General features: G+C 39.9%; 1 protein-coding gene across 3 annotated transcripts in view; it reads right to left on the bottom strand.

Annotated features, from left to right (window-relative positions):
* zgc:91976 (uncharacterized protein LOC492359 homolog) overlaps positions 1–19708 on the bottom strand; it is a 29013-nt gene that overhangs the window by 6588 nt on the left and 2717 nt on the right. Inside the window, exons 2-4 of one of the 3 annotated variants that reach the window (XM_037782625.1) lie at positions 3776–3805; positions 2917–3679; positions 2690–2807 (exon numbers count right to left, since the gene is read on the bottom strand). In XM_037782625.1, the coding sequence (XP_037638553.1) occupies positions 2690–2807; positions 2917–3530 (732 nt within the window). In that variant the 5' untranslated portion in view covers positions 3531–3679; positions 3776–3805. Of the gene's footprint in view, positions 1–2689; positions 2808–2916; positions 3806–19708 lie in introns of all 3 variants that reach the window. The other 2 variants (XM_037782624.1, XM_037782626.1) reach the window with 2 other exon arrangements.

Raw genomic sequence — 19708 nt, 5'->3', positions numbered from 1 at the left:
GATAGGACACGGCCATGAATTTAGGAATTGATTTTGTAATAGGAAGATTGGATAAATCCTATCTTTGAAATGTAAGTTAAGATAGGGCAACCAGTTAAGGTATTTTTCTGTAATGAGGCCCTTGATGCTTTTCTTAAGAAAGTATTGTATTACAGTGTAAAAATACTTGATTGCAAGTTAAACTTGTGCATTCAAAGTTTGTAGAGTAAAGGACAAATGTATTGGCAGCAAGATGTAGTTCAAGCATCAAAAGTGAAAGTACTAATTTACAGTATAAAGAGCACCCCGCCCTTCCTGTTGAAGCATTCAGCACTAACATGCATTAATGCTGCAGTATGGACATATTGCCCTTTTTGTAAGTAAAATCATTATCTGTCAAACAACTATAATTAAAAAAAATCAGATACATTTAGTGAACTAAAAAGACAAATTTTCCTGTAATAATCCTTTTAAAATAGTGGTATTTCTTTTAAATGAAAAGTAGCAGAAAGTGCAAATACTCATGTAAAAGTAAACATATCTCAACATTGTATTTATAATAAATACAGTACTTGAAGATGAGATGGGTGTTGACCACCTGTGGTTTTAGTTTCAGTTTCACTTTATATGTCATATGTAGGTTAAAGGGGAACTACGGCCATTTTCAAAATTCATACATGTTATTCCTATGGTCAAAGACAGTCCAAAAGAATATTAGTAAACTTAAACAACTCTCTCCCAAATCCAAAAACTAGAGTACTAAAACTCAAACATGTGATGTCATAGGGTATAAAGTGTGGAGCTGCTCCATAGACAATGAATGGGGAAAGATGTTCTAGATCAGCGGTCCCCAACCTTTTTAGCGCCAAGGACCGGTTTAACGTCAGACAATATTTTCACGGACAGGCCTTCAAGGTGTGGCGGATAAATACAACAAAATAAAATGATACGACCGGCATAAAAACAGTGGTATATTGTAAATATAATAATAAACGTGAATGCACTGTGTACTCATATGCAACTTTATTAGCAGCGTCCTCTTAACATCGCGCCAACAACATAACATGAGTATCATCCTCTCTGCCCCCTAACGCTCTCTGGTCGCTATGGTAACGTTTAAACATGCCTACAAAAATAAGATACAGATACACCACAAAAACGAATATAAAGTGCATGAAAAAATTAACTCACCATAACGCTAAATCAATGTGAGCCCTGAGCTTGTTTCTCTGCAACGAGACGGTCCCATCTAGGGGTAATAGGAGACAGTGACACCCGAAATGTGTTGCTTATGTCCAGTCTACTCCGTAATTTAGTTTTGGTTGCTGTCACTGCAGAAAACCCCGCTTCACACAGATAGGATGTCGGAAATGGCAACAGGGTTTTCAGTGCTGTTGTGGTGCTTTTCCCCTTCCCAAAGAAACTCTCCAAAGACGTCTGTTTTTTACTCATTTTGCTAGCTTGTGGGTTAAATTTTAGCGTTAACGTATCACTACGATGTAACGGAGAGAATCCGGTCATTTTTCAAAATAAAACATCATTCAGATTCAGATAATAAATAAAACGGAAATAATGTAAGTTATTTATTCTTTCTGTGCGGCCCGGTACCAAATGACCCACGGACCGGTACCGGTCCGCGGCCCGGGGGTTGGGGACCGCTGTTCTAGATGACACTGAGAGCACCCAGGGGAATGATCTGAGTATATGAGAACATTTTCTGTTTAACAACTGGGAACACAACAATAGAATAAAGCTCATTTGAGTATAAAAAAGAAAACAAACATTCTGTGAGTCCACAAAATCAGCCTCCCATTCATTGTCTATGGAGCAGCTCCAGACTTTATACCCGATGACATCACAAGTTTGAGACTTACTTCTCTGGTTTCTGGCTTTGAGAGAGAGTAGCTCATGTTCACAAATATTGATTGAACTTTACTAGCCCATGAAAATAACATATTGGAATTCTTCATTTGGGTGGTGTTCCCCTTTAACACGGGATCAACGATACCATGAAATGTATGGGACGAGAGAACGGGCCAGCAATAAAAAGCACTAGTCGCAAGAAGAGCACTAGTCATATGAGGATAAAATGACAATTAAATGGGATGACAAAAAATTAAATATAGCATTATAAGCATAAATGAAAAAGAGGATTTGTGTGTTAAAGTAACTATTGTTTATCCAACAGTATTGCGCATGAGTATGTACCCATATTGCTGGCATTTTGTGTTCTAGCAGCACATGCATAATGAAAACTCATTACACTACAAACAAATGTTTTAAAAGCTAAGAGAGCACAGACTGCATCTATTCCGTCATCCATTCTGCAAACAAAAACATAATAATTCAAAGATGCCACAACAGAAAAGCTGCCCACAGTGGCTTGAAATACAAGGATATGAAACTGCATTCCTAGTAGAGAATCTGCAATATTACAATAACAGGAACTATTAAAACGTGAAACAGCTGCTCGAAGCTCCTCTTACATCACAAAAAAAAATGGACATGCACATATCTTACGATCGGTGGTCAGTGGAGAGCACTCAGAGGCTTTCAGCTTACAAAAAGAGATCGCATTTTTTGCTGAATTTGCCCATTCAGCACGTTTGTGCCTAAAGCGGTTAAGTAAGAAAGAAGCCTTTCATGCTCAACAAACCTACAATGGCGAGAGAAATAAAAGTGTGTGTGTGTGTGTGTGTGTGTATAATACCTTTGGAGAGCATTTGAAGTGCATCCCGGGAACAGGCAGAGTGGTGATGTACATTGTAATACACCGGTACAGATAGAGTGTGCCCACAATGAAGAAGAACCGCCTGCCTATAATTGACCTGGGAATAACAGACAGTAATATTAATAATATGACATTTTTGTTGAGTTGCATTTCAGATTCTAACTCAAAAATATATATATATTTTGGCTGGCTAAACTAGACTGTACCTGTGCTTGAGTAGAATCCACTGTATCAGCCAGAGTCCCACGAGCAGCATGCCGTTAATCTCACAGATGGAGAAGGCCCACTCCACCCTGTTAAACAGGTCGAAGAACTTATCGGGCAGCGGCGGGGTGTGCTCCTTTGGTGGTACTCTCTCATGGACCACTGAAATGACGATGGTGGTGGTAACAAAGCACACCACCGCGTAGAGAAACGCTATGCCCGTCTTCCCCCACTCGATGGGGAACGAGGTGCACATAGTGTCTATTGTAGGGATGGGGATGTGGACCATCTCCATCCTGAAGTCCTTCATCCCCAACGTGCCATTCCTTTGAGGCTTGCTAGTTCCGTTAGGTAGCCCGCCAGCGTGCCCATTCGCATGGCCATTTTTGTGTGCCTCGATGTGAGTCTCTATCCGCAGCGTCTCCAGTCGCTCCAACAGCTGCTGCCCGCCGTCGGACGACACCAGCGAGACGGGAGGCATCTGGACGTCTGCCGCGTTGAGCCGGAGCAAAGAAGGACCGTCAGTCTGACGCAGGGCGTCTATGTACTCCGGCATCCCCTCTTTGCTCAGCCAGTCAGAGACGTCCTCCGCCGACCATGCTGCCACCTTCTTCATCTTGGCCAGTGGGCAATGTGGAGGATTAGGAGGGTCCTCAGACTAGAGGGGAAGCTTCACAAGAGGTTTGGCGGTCTATGGGGCAGTGGTGAGTCCTCTCCAGTTTTGGCACATGGTGTTTCTTGCACCCAGAGGGAGCCCAGCCTCCTCTTGAAGCGATGGGGAGGGGGGGAGAAAGGATCACTCAGGGTTAGGGCCAATAGACAGGCTAGCAGATGAACCACAGTTGAACCACCTTTCTTCACCTCATCAGCTCTTCTTCACACACTGCACCCCTGTTAAAGGAAAAATAAAATGCTATGAATCAGAATACAGTGTATCCGCTTACACAACTCTACTGGGTGTAGTCACAGACCGGAAGCCTGGTCAGACCTGGAAGCTATGTATAATAGAGCAGCATGACGCACAGGTTGTTTGACCTACTTTGAACTACTAAAAATCACAGATGAAACCAATTAAGCTCCATTTCACACACGTGAAACATTAAATTAATTATTCACATAATTCTAAAGCTTTTACAACAATTACAGCGACTGTATGCGGACTCAATCGATCCGCAGGTTTCCCCTCTTTAAGCCTCACTCTGGGCTAACAAATCTCGTCTGTGGCAACATCCTGAGTGGGTGTTGCCACAGACTTTCACTGAGAAAGTGTCAAAATACACAATAACTGAATGCGGTGTGGCACTGAGGAAATACCCACGTGAATGGGTTTCTGGTTTAACGCCACTATTTCTAGACAACAGTGTGTAAACAGATCCATGGTGAACCGAAGGCAGGAGAAAGTGATGGATGGGAAGATACAAGAAAACACTGAGTCAGTGATTAATCATTCATTTGATAAGCAGAACAGACAGGGCCAAACACACATACATCTTAATTTCTTCAGTTTGATGGAGTAGCCAGGTCAGCTGATCATGTAATTCATTATGGAGGACAGAACCTGCCAAAATGAAAAATAATGAATAAATAAATAAATAAATGCCTTGATAAATAAATAGATATGTCTTTATATTCAGCAAAAATAATATAAAAAAATAAATGTAGCCATTAATTAATTGATAAAATAAATTGATATTTCTGTTTTACTTTGTTTCTTTGTTTATCTTTGTATTAATCCCTTATTTATTTACGCTTCTGTTTAATTTTCCCTTTCATTTATTTATGTAGTTATTTTTATTAATATTTAAATTAATTTATTTATCAAGGCATTTATTTTTATTCATATATCTATTTTTGTATTAATTAAAATTTTGTATGTGTGTGTGTTTATCTATTTATGCATTTATTTATTTATGCATGATTTTCCTTTACATTTCACCCCTTTTTATTTCTGTACTATTTCTTTATACATTTCTTTACATATTTATTTATGCATTTCTGCCTCATTATGCAAATGAGGGGGCTGTCACTCAACATCATGACATGGGGGGGGTCATCATGGGGTCAGGGTGCATGACTATATGTTGGTTAGCAAAACGGTGTCTGCTTCTGCTTATGTCACATTTTATCAATTAATTAATGGCTACATTTATTCTTAAGTTTTTTAATTTAGTTTTGTTTATGTTTGGTTCCGTCCTCCGTAATTTGTCACTCAAGACAAACACCTAAACTGTAAGCATAACAGATAAAAAACACTATCCTACCAGTTCTTTCACAGATCTCGCTTTTAAACTCTACTTTGTTTTCCATGTGTTTCTCATCCGCACTTCAGGCAACAGCCAAGGTTTCGCATTAACGAGAAGATGAACCCACACATCTGCTGCATATCATGCGTTTGTTTATAGACCGCGATGCCGGCGGTGGACACAGGGTGGCCCTGCTTGTGTTGGGATGGGGGAAGGGGGGTTGTGCGAGGTACAGCTGGAGGCAGGTCTTGATCTACTGCATGGATTCGAGGAAAGAGAGAGGATGGGAGGGGAAACAGACTGCGAGAAGGAACTCATAAATCAGAGTGAAGGTCAGCGCCGAGCAGAGAGACAGCCCCACCCCTGTAAAGAGGGCAATCAGCCAGCAGTCAAGCCCCAGCACCGCCAGCTCAGCTAAGGCCAATGGCAGCTAAATACACTGGCGGGCTGGCTGGGTTGGCAGGACAACAAACTGCACATCAGTACCTCATCTCACCTCAGAGGCCTGCTCATTTGGGCCAGCAAAACAGAGCCAAATAAATGAGCTATAAGCCGGGTCGTCTACAACTCTGACAACACCTGGCATCAGATTTATTCCTGCTGAGGTCTGGAGAACAATTTGACCTAATAACCCAACGATTTTAACATACATTACAATAACTAAAAAGTATAAAAAATAAACATATGGATAGCATTTATACAGCACAACGGGGGTTCCTCATTGCAGCAACAGCTTAGCTACGTGACAACACAGCTGTGCACCTTAACATAGGGTGAAAAGTTCAAAGGAGAGCGGTATTCAGAGGGAATAAAAAAGAGAAACAAAGACAAGGAGCACTTGCATCAGTCTCTTAACAGTATACAACTGAGACAGATCAGAGATTAGCTGTCACTGAGTCAGCTGTGTGCTGAGGACCTTTGGTCTATGAATCAGCTTACAACGTGTACCAGGAAGAAATAATCTCACTCAACTGAACTGGCAAAAGGGAAAAACAAACTAATCCGGAAACTAATAAACTAACCTGTATTCAGCCAGGTATCTAAATACAGCGGTCTGTCATATGATATGAGATATGAGGGATACAATAAGATATGTTTTGTTATTTCTATTCTAAAAACTGAGCATGCATATCCATTTTGGTAGTGGAATGGTGGTTTCTTATTCAAGCAAAGACCTAGCCATGGAGACAATATCTGGAGAACATATGTATGTATGCACTGAATTATTTTTCATTGGCTGTAACTTGACCCTGCAGGAACACACAGATCCTGCAATAACACAAGGTTGTGGAAAACACAAACTTCGCCCAAGCAAATCTCGGGGGTTAACCAACACCTGATGGGCACGTAGCAGGCTTTGATAAAAAAAAAAATGTTGCTGCCAGAAGCAAAACAGATGGAAATCTTCAGAACAATATTGTTTTGAGGGCAGAGGACTACAGAAACAAAGGAAAGTCTGGAAATGCTTCAGCCTTATGATGTTGTGAATTTTGATACAAGATAAGAGAAAACATTGAAGCTACTCCCTAAACATTTCACCTTGAAAGCCTTTTGTTTCCCTTCAGAACTTCAGTAAATATGACAACACCAGATAAAGAGCGCTCGAGGTGTGTGCTTACTGAGCAGGGTAGAGAACTATTGTTATATGTTTACTTATTGCAAGCCTACTTACAGGACTGACATCATTCATTTGAGGATGTTTAAGGAGTTGAGGGAAGCGGCATTCGTTTCATCTGACCACAAAAAGAGACGGCAGATGAGCAGCTGAGTGGTTGGGTTTAAAGTGAGACTACACTCATTAGTATACAACAAGGGTTGCTTACTGACCGAATTACGTTGGTACTACCTAGTACCGATTCATGCTAAATCAATCCGTGCTAAATGTCGGTACCTGAGAGTGCATCTGGGGCAGAGAAAGAGTAAGAGAAAAAGAGCAAATCACAGTGAGTGGCGAGATGAACGCGGTCGCAAGTGTGGTTAACCTAACACTTTTCGAAACGACAGAAAATGCTTGCTGCAATATTTTGTAATGCAAAATGAAAAGGTGGCAACACGTCTCTCATGTGTTTCCTCAGAGACACACACGACAGCATGTTTGTTATGTGTGTCAGGCTATGCCCTGGTGAAAGACTGACAGGCTGGAGGTTGGAGGGACGGGTTTGGGACCGGAGAGGAGGGAGGGGTTTTATTTTGTGTGGTGTGTAAAATATTCTTAATAAATAACAATGTTAAAATTGAGAAGTTAGTACTTGTTTTTACTAAGTACTACTACTATAATTTCTTATTACAGAGAGAGTTAAGTACCAAATAAAAAGGTACCGGTACCGAATTACAGGCACTGGTAATGATTCAAATGTGAATGGTAACCAACCCTACAGACGAATCCAGCGAAATACTGGATGTATTGTCCCTACAATACGCACACGTTGGTATGCAAGCCAAGAAGTGTACAATTTTTTACTTTTATCTTTACTTTCTATGCAATGTTACTTTTGACAATGATGTTCACGAGTTCAGGAAGAACCTGAGCAGTTCTCAGCTGCCTAACTTTAGGCCTACATGGTGAAACAAGTAACGCCAGCTAATTTAACACTGCTTAGCTAGCGTAGCTAACATTAGTGGGCTAAAGGCACTGTCTAGGGGGCTGCGGTGGTCCCACAGAATAAACTAACTGTGGCGTTATTGTGAAATATAACATTAGTTGTTCCAGGGCAACCTAATGACCACAAAGTAAACATCATTAATCAGTCGGTAACCAACCACCCTCAAGTTTCTACAAACAACCATTGATGTTTTCGGCTGAAAGTCACCAGTTAACACGGTTAGCAGATGGCCGCTAGATCGCTAAACACACAAGGAGGTCGCCGCTTTACAACGCTTTACTTGAGTGTATCTTTGAGGTCTTACAAACGAGGCAAGTGCATTTCTTTCCTCAGGACACATTTGCAAAGCAAATCTTTTTAAACACTTTAAATCCAGCATTGTTTACATGTTTATTAGCTTGCAGTCTTCCTCTTCCCTGCCTTTGCTGGCCCATTGTAGCGTATCTTGGCATGTTACCGCCACCTGTTGATCAGTGGAATAGTGTGAAACCATTGGTAGGACTGTGTATCGCGTCATCCGTGTGTATGTGCGTCCTTGAGATAAGCAAAACGGGGAACCACTCATAGAAAACAGCTCTGTATCGCTACTAGAGGTCAAAAACTCCAAAGGGAACCTTTAAGGCCCAGACACCCCAAGCCAACATCAAAGAACTAGCGGCGATGAAGGCTGACTGTTGCATCCCCTCACGTCACCTTTGCTTTGGTCGACAAGTTGCATTTGAACACACTGCAAAGACTACAGCCGACGACCAGTTAGCACGTACGTTCTGTGCCTGCGTGAGAGGAAATAACTATCCCTACAAGCAGGCGGCGGTAGTTTGTATTTCTCATTCAAAAAGGGAAACTGGAAGACAGAGGACTGCCGATATACAAGCTGTTGTATCTCCCTGGTAGGGAGAGTTATTTCATCTCATGCAGGCGCAGAACGTACGTTGTAGTTGGCCGTCGGCTGTAGCCTTTGCGGTGTGTTCGAGTGCATCTTTTAGGCGAAGACAAAGGTGATGCGAGGCGACTCATTGGTCGGCCTTCATCCCTGCTTGTTCTTTGATGTCGATCCAAAAATGTCTGTAACTTTCCGACAATCCCACTCACTTCATGTCCCAATTGGCCAGCTGTGCAGTGGCGAGAAAGGAGCCAGGATTTTGAACTTCTCTGTCGAGCTCTCTTTTTTTCATATTTGTAATTGAAACATCACAGGCATATATAAGACCTTCAGTGTGTTTCATGTCACCACTTCCTCCTACTTTCACATCCCTCTCTCTGCTATACACATCTTAAATCAAGCTGAAATGCCACCCCAGATTTTAAAAACTGATATAAGGGCGGCTGGTTAGCTCAGTCGGTAGAGCGAGCGCCCATGTAACGCCAAGGCTCAGTCCTAGCAGCGGTGGACCCGGGTTCGAATCCGGCCTGTGGTCCTTTCCGCATGTCATTTCTCTCTCTCCCCCTTTCCAACACTCTATCCACTGTCCTATCAATAAAATACTTAAAAAAAATCACCCCAAAAAATAACTTTAAAAAAAAAAAAAACTGATATAAAATTGTGTTATTCTATCATCAAAGTAAAGGTGACAACAGTGCTGGGAGCAAGACAGCTTAAATAAGTAGGACAGTATCATAACATTACCGCAATTGCACTTTTCCCTCATGTGGCAGGTCTTTCCCCTCTGAAAGTTTGTTGGGCCAAGCGGAGGGGAAAGGGAGGAGGGGAGGTTGGGTGGTTTTGCACAAGGCAGTACATGTGACATGACATCACCAGAAAAAGATCCCACCCAGGAGCAACAATATGTCAAGCCGACACAAACATAAACACACCATCCGTAGCCCATCTTTAGGCAGCCTTGAGTGGTATGAAAATGACTCATTCACAATGGCTTTGAATGGCCTTTCAGAGAAGAAGAAAGTCAAGTCCCATAGGGTGTAACAACTAGCAGTGAGTGCACAAACCACCAAACTGCCTCAGTTTCATATAGACATGTAGTAAATAAACATTTACTAGTGTCAATAGCAACCTGGATGTACTCTACAGTTTGTCCACAGAAACCTGTTGGGATACCAGTTTCAAGCTTTTTAAAATGCCTGATCTGAATTTGAGCTTAAAAATAAAGGGCACCTTTACAATTTGCTGTAATGTGTTCCTAAATTCACTCTTCTCCTTTCCTTGGCTCAAGAGCATTGGCCTCAGAGGGGAGGAAAATTGTTTCTCTGACCTGTCGCCACCTTCTGTCTTTTAGTTCCACCTCTCCCTTCATTCTTCTCCCTGCCTGCATGATCAGGAGCCAGCGCCTATTGATTATACTTTCTCTTACTCTATCTCTGTTGCTGCACATTTCTTTCCGGTCATTCATCTCATGCTTTCTTTTAACTTGTGGCAACTGAAATCTCCCGGTGAAAAGAATGGCCTTCGTCAAAACTGGCAGAAGTACAGATACATGAAGACGAATGAGATGCGAGAACAGATATACAGTACACACAAGGCACACACACCTGAGGCATATTACAGTTGGGCCTTACCAGTCTTACAACAACAACTGGAAAATGTAGCTAATTTCCGACAAATACAGTATCCCTCTTAGGTAACAATAAGTCACAGTCATAAAAAGGGCTTTTCACAACAACAGCATTTCTGTGCTTGAGCTGGTTGCTGAGCCAAATCTCAAACCATTCCACTGTTTCCACTAAGGAGCCCATCATAAGTGCAGGGTAACATCATCATCATATAAGGCTCATTCATAAGCAATGAGCAGCAAAGAGAACTCTGAGGTATTACTGGATGAAAAATGTAAGTCAGTGATCCTTTAAGCAAACTTATGCTCTGCTGTATGACCAGCGGTGCATAAGTTTGATCCTCAAACTACATTAAAAATGGAGAAAGCGTGAAAACCTGGTTAACCAGAAAGATGCAGCGAATTGGAAAAAAACGAAAGTTAAAAAAACTGATTACATCAGAACAAAAGAGAGGCGTTGACAGCATAAAGATAAGAAAGGTATCTATTTTGTCTCGCTGGATACAAACTGACAAATACACTGGCCGGGTCACTCACTATGTTTGTTTTTAGCAACCATGTTTGACATGATATGAGAGTTGCTGTCAACCACCACAGTAGACCCTGATCATATATGACAGTAAGGGGCAGGACACATGCCACGTCTTTTGCACGCTCATATCCATTGTTGTCAATGTAGACGTGCAGCAAGCGCACTGAGACGCGGGAGCGACCTTTGGGTTTTGGACTGTTGGTCAAACAAAACAAGCAATTTGAAGACATCACTGTGGGCTCAGAGATTTTGTTTTTACTATAATTTCATGGACTAAGAAATTAATTGAAAAAAATAATCTGGAAATTATTCGCTAATGAAAAATAATCCTTAGTTGTAGCCCTAAAACAAAGTACCCAATTCTCAGTCTGATAGGGTCAACTTTAAAACTGGTAGAAATGTAGGTCAATTCAGAAATAGTTTTGCTGGTGCCCAATTTCAGCACCAGTCCAGTACCGACTGCTATGTTGGCACAGAAATTCAAAACAAAATTGGTATCCAGTCCTGTTGTACATGGTTTCACTGCAACTTCTCGTATTTGACAGCTCATGTTGCATGCAACCTGGACATGTGTATGTGAAATATTTACACAACATGGTCAAATATTTGAACAGAGCAGACATGACAGTGCACAACCAGCTATGTCAATCACATAAAAGCAGAATGAAGATGATATTCCCCCTCGAATAGCAGTTTTTAAAAGGAATGCTTTGTTTGCCCTCTCCCTGCCTTGTGTCCTAAGGGTGTTGTCCTTTTCTTCAGTTTGTACACAATAAAGGTATCGCTTTACAGGGTTTTTTTATCTCGAGAGGCAAACTGACAATTGTTGAATAAAACGCTCTCACCTGTATCCCTTTACACCTAGTATACAAACGCTGCAAAGGTAGACAATGCAAGGTCAATATTTACACAACTGAGCCAGCCCGGTTAAAGTGATTATGGTTAAAAATTAACCGCGTATGTTCATGCTTACACAGTAGTTCAGCCCTGTTAGAATGAGTTAATATACTTACACCAAGCTTTATGCAGTATGGTGCTGTGACTCCTGCTATTTCTAAGAAACGTTCATACTTTGTAAAATATTGGTGAAAAATCACACACACATTCAGCAAGTTTGGTAATGCACGGTAAACTTCTATGATGCTCAGCGACCAGCAGAATATACGTGGCCTACCTTCGTTGAATGTGGGAAGGACAGACTAAGTGAAACAGTGTTTGGCTTCAGTGAACACAGAGGAGATGAATGACACGCTTGGAATGTGCAGCATTTTAGAAATTGAAGGGTCAACTCACCTAAAATCACAAAAAAAAATACTACTTATTAAACATCCAGATAGTTTCAGTTTCATGTGCCAAGTGCCAAGAGTTTGACAAACTACAATGAAGTTTACCCGATGTGCACTCTATAGCAATGAAAAAAGTGCTTATAAATACATTTACTTGGTATCTTACTTACTAACAAAACAAAACCTCTACTTCTGTCCAAGTGCTCTGCTGGCTACTAACTAAATGTTTAGTTTATAGCAACCAAGAAATACAGTCAAAACCATCACATCACATGATGGATCACATCACATGATTGTATCGGCTGTGTGCTGTTGTTGTGTGTCTACAAGCAAACAATCAAGATTGATTGATTGTAGAAATCAACATAGCCTTGGAGCCTTCAACAAGACCAAAATCCATATTAGAACCGTTGCAGAGGGGTCTTGCAGCGCAATATGACCTTTAAAAGTAAATAAGAATCAGCAAATTTTTAAACCACACCTACACTTCAAGTTTTTCTTCTACGCTTAGTTTTCTACTGTCAAGAAATGTCTGTACTAGTGTGGCACGGTATACAGATACTAGAAAGGTATCGCAATACTCTGCCGTTAAAAACGATTAGGATTGGGTTCCCCCGGGAGCTGGCAGTTATAACTTTGCTGCTGGTGGGAGCAAGCGATCAAAAAATAAACTGTAATGATAACCAGATAGATGGAGTCAACAAATTAACAACATCAACTTCTCACAGAACTTCATCTAAATTTATTATCATTTTGCGGATTTTAGTTTTTTTGGAAGCTTCTCGTCGTCTACCGTGCTCTCCGCCTTAACGGTTACTGATACAATGTAATGATGAAATGTAAATGTGGTGCATTATCAAATATAAATGCAAAAAAAAATAATTTAATTAAAAGTTAACTAACAAAGAAATGGCAAACTCAAGTATAGGGGACATCGGATTACTGCAAACCATTTTATTTCTTTAATTAATGCATTTATACATTATGAGATTTTTAATTAATAAAAATAATTTAATTCCATGTTCTGTCATCTATTATTCCATTACTTTTCCTGATGTTTTAGATTTTTTGCTGTGGTATCATTTCAGTATCGGTATCAAGATATTTAGGCAGGGTATCGCATCAAAGTCAGAATTTTGTTATCGTGACAACGCTAGTGTCTACTCTACAGCTTCTTTCAGCAACAGATTACTCTTCAGCTCAGGGAACAATGGCCTACAGCAATCGATCAACATACCTGGCACGTTGCACACCAACAACAAGCTTCTTATGATAGCGCACACATAACCCAATATTAAGTAAAAATCATTCCATTTACAAGAAATGTCAGAGCAGTCTTGTCAGATAAAAGGTCGATATGATATTAGAGAGGTCTCGACACCATCACACAAGCTATTCAGGGCAATAAAAAAGTATGAAACTGAGAATTTTAACACTGGGGTCTGATGACAGCCTTGACTGAGTACAGTCACTGTGAAGTAAGACCACAGGCAAGGTCTGATATTTATTTGAGTCAGGGAATAATCAATCTGCTAGCCATAACAGCTGACAACAGAAGCTCCAAAGCACGCATTACATAACATCCTCCCACTACTGCATAGGAATATTGCACTTCTAATTTTGTCAGATAACTAGACTACAGTTGTAGTGGGAGGATGAAATTTAAATAGGAGGTAAAACAAATGATTACCATTTTAAATGTTTCCAGTGTGGGCACTTTAAAGTGTCGCTGAACTGTGGTCATAACTCCATGATTGAATGTGTTGTTTTTTTCTTTGCATAACATGCGTTGATAGTACACAAACTAAACTACATTTAGAAGGTGTGTCATCTTTTTTTTTTTATTATTATTATTTTAACATATAAAATTACATTAAATAATATTTTCATTAAAATTAGCTATTTCAATTCCTTTGCAATGACAGTTCTTAAATTTCAAACAAGTAAATAAATACATGGATCCGCTCATCTTTCATCCCTAAATCAATAAAGTTGAAGAAATAGTGCAACATTTTCCTCTACTACGGTGTTACAAAACCACTATGCTGATCTGTCATTACATATTACTACGAGGAACACACAGATATACCAAAGTCTACAATGCCAGATAAAATGAAATGTACATCATACGGACCTTCGCAGCCCAGCTATCACAGAATAATATTGTGTTCTATCAGTCTGGCGGTTAACAGAGCAAGCTGTTCAGCTAGGGGTAAAGATGAGACAGGCCATAAAGCATGGATGGCTCTTGCAAATCTCAGGGGAGCTGAGCTGAACGGCATAACAACCACTGTACTGGTAGGTGATATCTGCTAATGAGAAAAGCACCTGTGGCTTTATGAGTCACTGATTAGGATGTCAGGCCCTCGCAACCCCAGAGGACCAACACACAACTTGTTCAAATGCATGTGGTGCAGACACATCAGAAATTGTATTGAGGATAGCATCCAAGGGACTTGTTGTCAACAGGGAGTAATTACTGTGCAGCACAGCATTTAGCCCATCATTTCATATATCAACTTTCCGAACTGCAGAGGTCTGAGTCAACAAGACTGACAGCTTAACAGACTTTGAGCAGAGTGATGCAATTTCCCAACTGTGTTTTTGCATGTCTGACACTAAAAATTGTGCTTCTTGATTAAACTGTTGAAGAGTCCTTGAAAGCCAAGGACTAAGTTAAAGGTGCTGAATTCCAAATTCAGAGCACAGCTCTCATCATGGCAACGGCTGAGCCGGTGGCTAGCAGCTAACAGTGCTAACAGCACAAATTAGGGCTGTGTATTGGCAAGAATCTGGCGATACGATACGTATCATGATGCAGGGGTTACGATTCAATATATTGCGTTACTGTAAGCAAGGTGGTACATTGCAATTTTTTTAAAATAAAATTGCAGGAAAACTGTCGTAGTATAAAGAACACACTGCCATATACATAAATTCTGAAGAATGATGCAATCAGCACAGTGGGATCTTTTATCATAGACCCTGTAACATCCAACATCATAGCACTACTTTGAGAGGGCACATACACTGAGAGGGTGCATCTCTTTGCTAATGAATAAAGTATAGACTGAGTTAATCTTCGCATGTAAACCTTAATTAAAAACCGATACAGTGTTTTTGAGAATCAATACAGTATCACAAAACATAATATCACGATACCCAATATTTTCTTACACCCCTTGCTAGGGCTGGGCGATATGGAGAAAATCAATATACTCGATAATGCAACGATGTTGTAGGGTTGACTATTGGTGCTTTTACAAAATATTTACACAATGAGATTTTTGATAAATAATCATCAGTTATGGGGATATAATGACTAAGTGGGTAAAGGTAAATAATAGAACAGCCTGTTACATTAAGAAAAATACAGAATTTTAATCTAATGCAGCCATTAAAACCAGGAAAAGACAACACTTATGCCACATTACAATATTTCGCTATCTAAAATCTAAGACAATATCTAGTCTCATATCACGATTTTTATATAATATCGATATATTGCCCAAGGTGAATGTGAACCGTACTATTTAAAACACCCAAACATAACCTGACGCCTTTCTACTGGCCTGTGTTTTGGGATTTTTGATACTGGTATTTTGTATTTTAAGAGCAATAACTCGCACACTGAGTTGTAACCCTTGATGTCTGGGTTTCTTTGATCTGAGCAATCTTCCATTAAGATGCCATCCATCGTACCCCTTTGGGGCCACGTTTGTTGAAAACTCCATGGCACTATAAGAGAATCCACATTCTCTAACCAGAAAAAAAAAAAAACTCCTCCAGAATGAGCAAATGGTTCATCCACATCCGCAATCATGTTATCTAAATTATGTAAACACACTGTTGCATTCTTTAACAATGAAGTGTAAACTAGGCTTAAAAAAGGTTAGGCAAGTGGAGCTGGGCGTCACCCACAACTGCAGATAGGGTTGTCATACTGTGCGTTATCTCGTACAGTCATGGTTAGTCATAAAGCTAATTTCCATGTAGGCTGGAACAATTTAGAGGACACCAAATTAATCGAAGTACCTCCCTAATGACAAGTGTTTTGAAATCATTACAAGAGGGAAAAGAAACAAGAGTCTGCCACTGCACACAGAGTGCTGCAGAGATGACGTATTTTTGCAGGCTAACCAGGAAGTTAACACCGCCCTTGGTTCCCTCAACAATTATTGCAAAAAAATAAGTTCCGTGACAAAGACAAGGTTATGATACTTACAATAGTACGTTTTGTTCAGTAAGATAATCTCAATGAATGATCAATGAACACCACTTTATGATTATCTTAATGTGAATGCAACCACCAGAAGTAAAAAAGCTAAGTGTTAGGCTACAGACGAACTACACCACAAGTATACACAACAAGGCTGTAAAGGATTTTATATCGTAGAACAAAACGTTAAAATCTCTTAAGCTTGTGTTAACAACAGACCTCGTTTCATGCATCTAACTAAAAGCCCATTCAAAAAACCCATTGACTTTCAGACGAGGGAACCAGAAGTGCTGAAATGCTAACTCATTTCTGGGTTTTAGGACTCATTCCTGGAGCAATCTATTTGCATAGGACAGTTTTTTTACACAAAAGATATTAGATCATTAACATACATTGAGGTAGTTAAGTTTCAAGTTGCTGTGGAGCCAGCATGTAAAGGATAGTAAACAAACCATCCCTCAAGGGACCCTTTGTGTCTCTTTCACATTCAGGGAACTTTGTACATACATCATTTGGTTTTAATCTGTGCGTCTTCAAGGACAGTTGTGAGCACAAAATGACACTAGCTAAAGTCACACCAGCTATCCTCAATATAGCATCATGTTTACCTTTAAAATAGGCCAAAATATGCACAAATTAGGGCAGGAGCAGGTCTACAGCTTCTAGGGCGTTTACTGATGAAATACAGTCACACTGGTGTACCGTTATTTACACCAAACAACCTGAGAGACTTGATTAACATAAGTGGAATGCAGGAGGACACATGAAACAAGTCAGGACAGGGGAATACCCAGCTCAGGTGTAAGCAGGCGACACAATAGCACAAAACAGAAAAAAGACGGCCTTCACAGGGGCGGCTTGCACTACTTAACATTCCTTACCAATGCTCCCCACTCCCCACCCTTGCCTTGTCCACATGCATTAGTCATGTACCTACCTGCATCATCTAGTTTAATACAGAACCTTACGCACATCTTAATTGTCAAACTGTGCCAAATTCATTTAAAGTCTGTCTGGCTCCTTCATTTATTCAAACAAAGCCCAGAAAAGTCAGACATTAGATTACTTAAAACACCGCCCTTCTTTCCTGCAAGTATAATTAAAACTTCATCTCATATTTTGACATAATTTCTTTTCTGAAATACACAAAATAGGCTACAGCAAAGTTCTACTAGCCTAGATTTCCAAAAAGCAGTTGTAGGCCAGAGGAAACTGGGACATCATGTGAGGAGCAGTAAAACTTCATCTGTTTCTAATTATGGCAGAAACAAGATTAAAGCCATTACATATTGTCTCTCTGGAGGCAAACTTATGATGGAAATCAAATGATCAATGGCCATTGGTTGGCACTAACATTGTAGTACCATAAGCTAGAATAACAAACAGGCCAAGGCCATCAGCTAATAGCATTATACCCAAGCTGTGGTTTGAGTAGAGGCTCAAGTACACTAGAGAGGAGCAAACACATTTGCAAATGTGTAATCGTTTTAGAAAAGACCAATATGCATTTCAAGTGTCAAACATGCATCAACAAAACAAATGTTGGGGGTAATTTTACCAGGGATCTACACACTTTATCAATAATAACCAACATATTAAATTAATGGGGCAACATTTTGAACCCACAGAGATCTTATTCGGGCTTTGCCAGGCAAACAGACATGGTAACCCTGTCAGGTACGGCTGGACGATATGGCTAAAATCTTCTATTATGGTACAGGTCATTTCATATCTCGATAAGGATATATATATCACGATATAGCATGTTTTCCGGTAATTCAATAAATGAATAGTCTATATGAAATAACCACATAGTAAAGCCGTTTTTTGTGTAATCCTGTGTGAATTAAATACTTGACAAATGAAAAGTACTAAGTATTTCCTCATTTTAAGAACTTGAGTGCAAAATGAACATAACAGCCTAGCCTATATTGCGATAGAAACGATATAGAAAAATACACACGATAGACATTTTGATATTGTTTTGACGATATACAGTATATCGTCATATTGCCCAGTCCTATTGTCAGGCAGTTGCAAACTTTGTTTGTATTGTATATTTTGGCTCTACTTAAAATTTACCGAGAAGCTACATACAGGTGGTTAGATTACATCATGGAGGGGATATTCATTTTAGTTGACACTGTCATAGAGGTGTCAATTCTGTTCTATGTTTTAGCATTTAGGTCATAGTTAGTGGAAGTGTTGTAGAAGACTGCATTATATTGAGAGGTGTTTCCAATACCCCACCTCTTAATATAATGTAGTCCAGTACAACAACACCTTTAACTGTGACCTCGGTAATAAACATATACTTGAATTTACACATTTCTGACAGTGTCACCAAAAACTGAACATTATAAACTTTGCACAGGTGTACCTAATAAAATGGACACTGAGTGTACAGTATATACCTTCTTTATTGTCAGTGAATGAAGTCTATTTGTGTCAACTGTATGTAGAGGGATAAAGCCATGGCACATGTTTTTTTACATAGTTTTATAGAAACAGGGCTTTAATAGGAAAATTCAATGACAGTACTCGCTCTACTGTTAAAAAATATATAAACTAACATCATCTTTGCCATTCTATTGTAAGGTTCTGAAATGAGAATCTAATTTGAATATACACTGGTGGGTGTTTATCCCCTAATATTAATTTAGTAAGTCAATGGTGATATATGATACTTGCTGATGGTTTCATAGCATCTCCACCTTCTCTCATCTGTCTCTCCTTCTCTCAAGACCAGACACAAGCTGACACCCACATGAGTTACAGATCATTAAGAGGGATGCTAATACCAGTTAGCTATGGAATCACATATCTGAAGCTGTGACTAACTCATCAGTCATATCCAGTAAAGCTATACTGTGTTCATTCATAAAAATGTCACCTCGCCCTAATGTCATTAAGTAATCTGCAGCCTATGGCAGTAGCAGATGTTGTAGATAAGCAGCAGTGTGTTACATCCAGAATTAGAAAAACATACTTTTTTTTGTTCCAAATTAAACCAGAAAACTTTAGGAACAATATTTAAAATAGAGTTGACCTATTCTCTAAACACAACAGCAACATTAAATCACTGTTTCCAGAGGAAGTCGGTGATCTAAGCTACTGTTGGTCAATGTGTTTGGTCAGCTTAGACAGCTTTCCAAGGCTGAATCATAGCTGTGGGCCTACAGAAAACTCATTGTTTCCACTTGCTGGTAGTCTGACATGCTTTGCTTTGGCAATGAGGCTTCCTCAGCAACTGGGGCTGGATGCACTGGCGACAATAAACCCCATTGACTCAACTCTAACATTTTGCCCCATTGACACTCACTGCAGTCATACTGTTTGTGTCTGTGAAAAGTTGCTTTCTCACCACTTCTACACAGACATCTCTCTGTTTATTTCGATCATTG

The sequence above is a fragment of the Sebastes umbrosus genome, chromosome 10 (assembly GCF_015220745.1).
Source record: "Sebastes umbrosus isolate fSebUmb1 chromosome 10, fSebUmb1.pri, whole genome shotgun sequence".
Taxonomy (NCBI): Eukaryota; Metazoa; Chordata; class Actinopteri; order Perciformes; family Sebastidae; genus Sebastes; species Sebastes umbrosus.
Note: the sequence above shows the minus strand (reverse complement) of the source record. Positions and strands in the feature narration are given on the sequence as shown.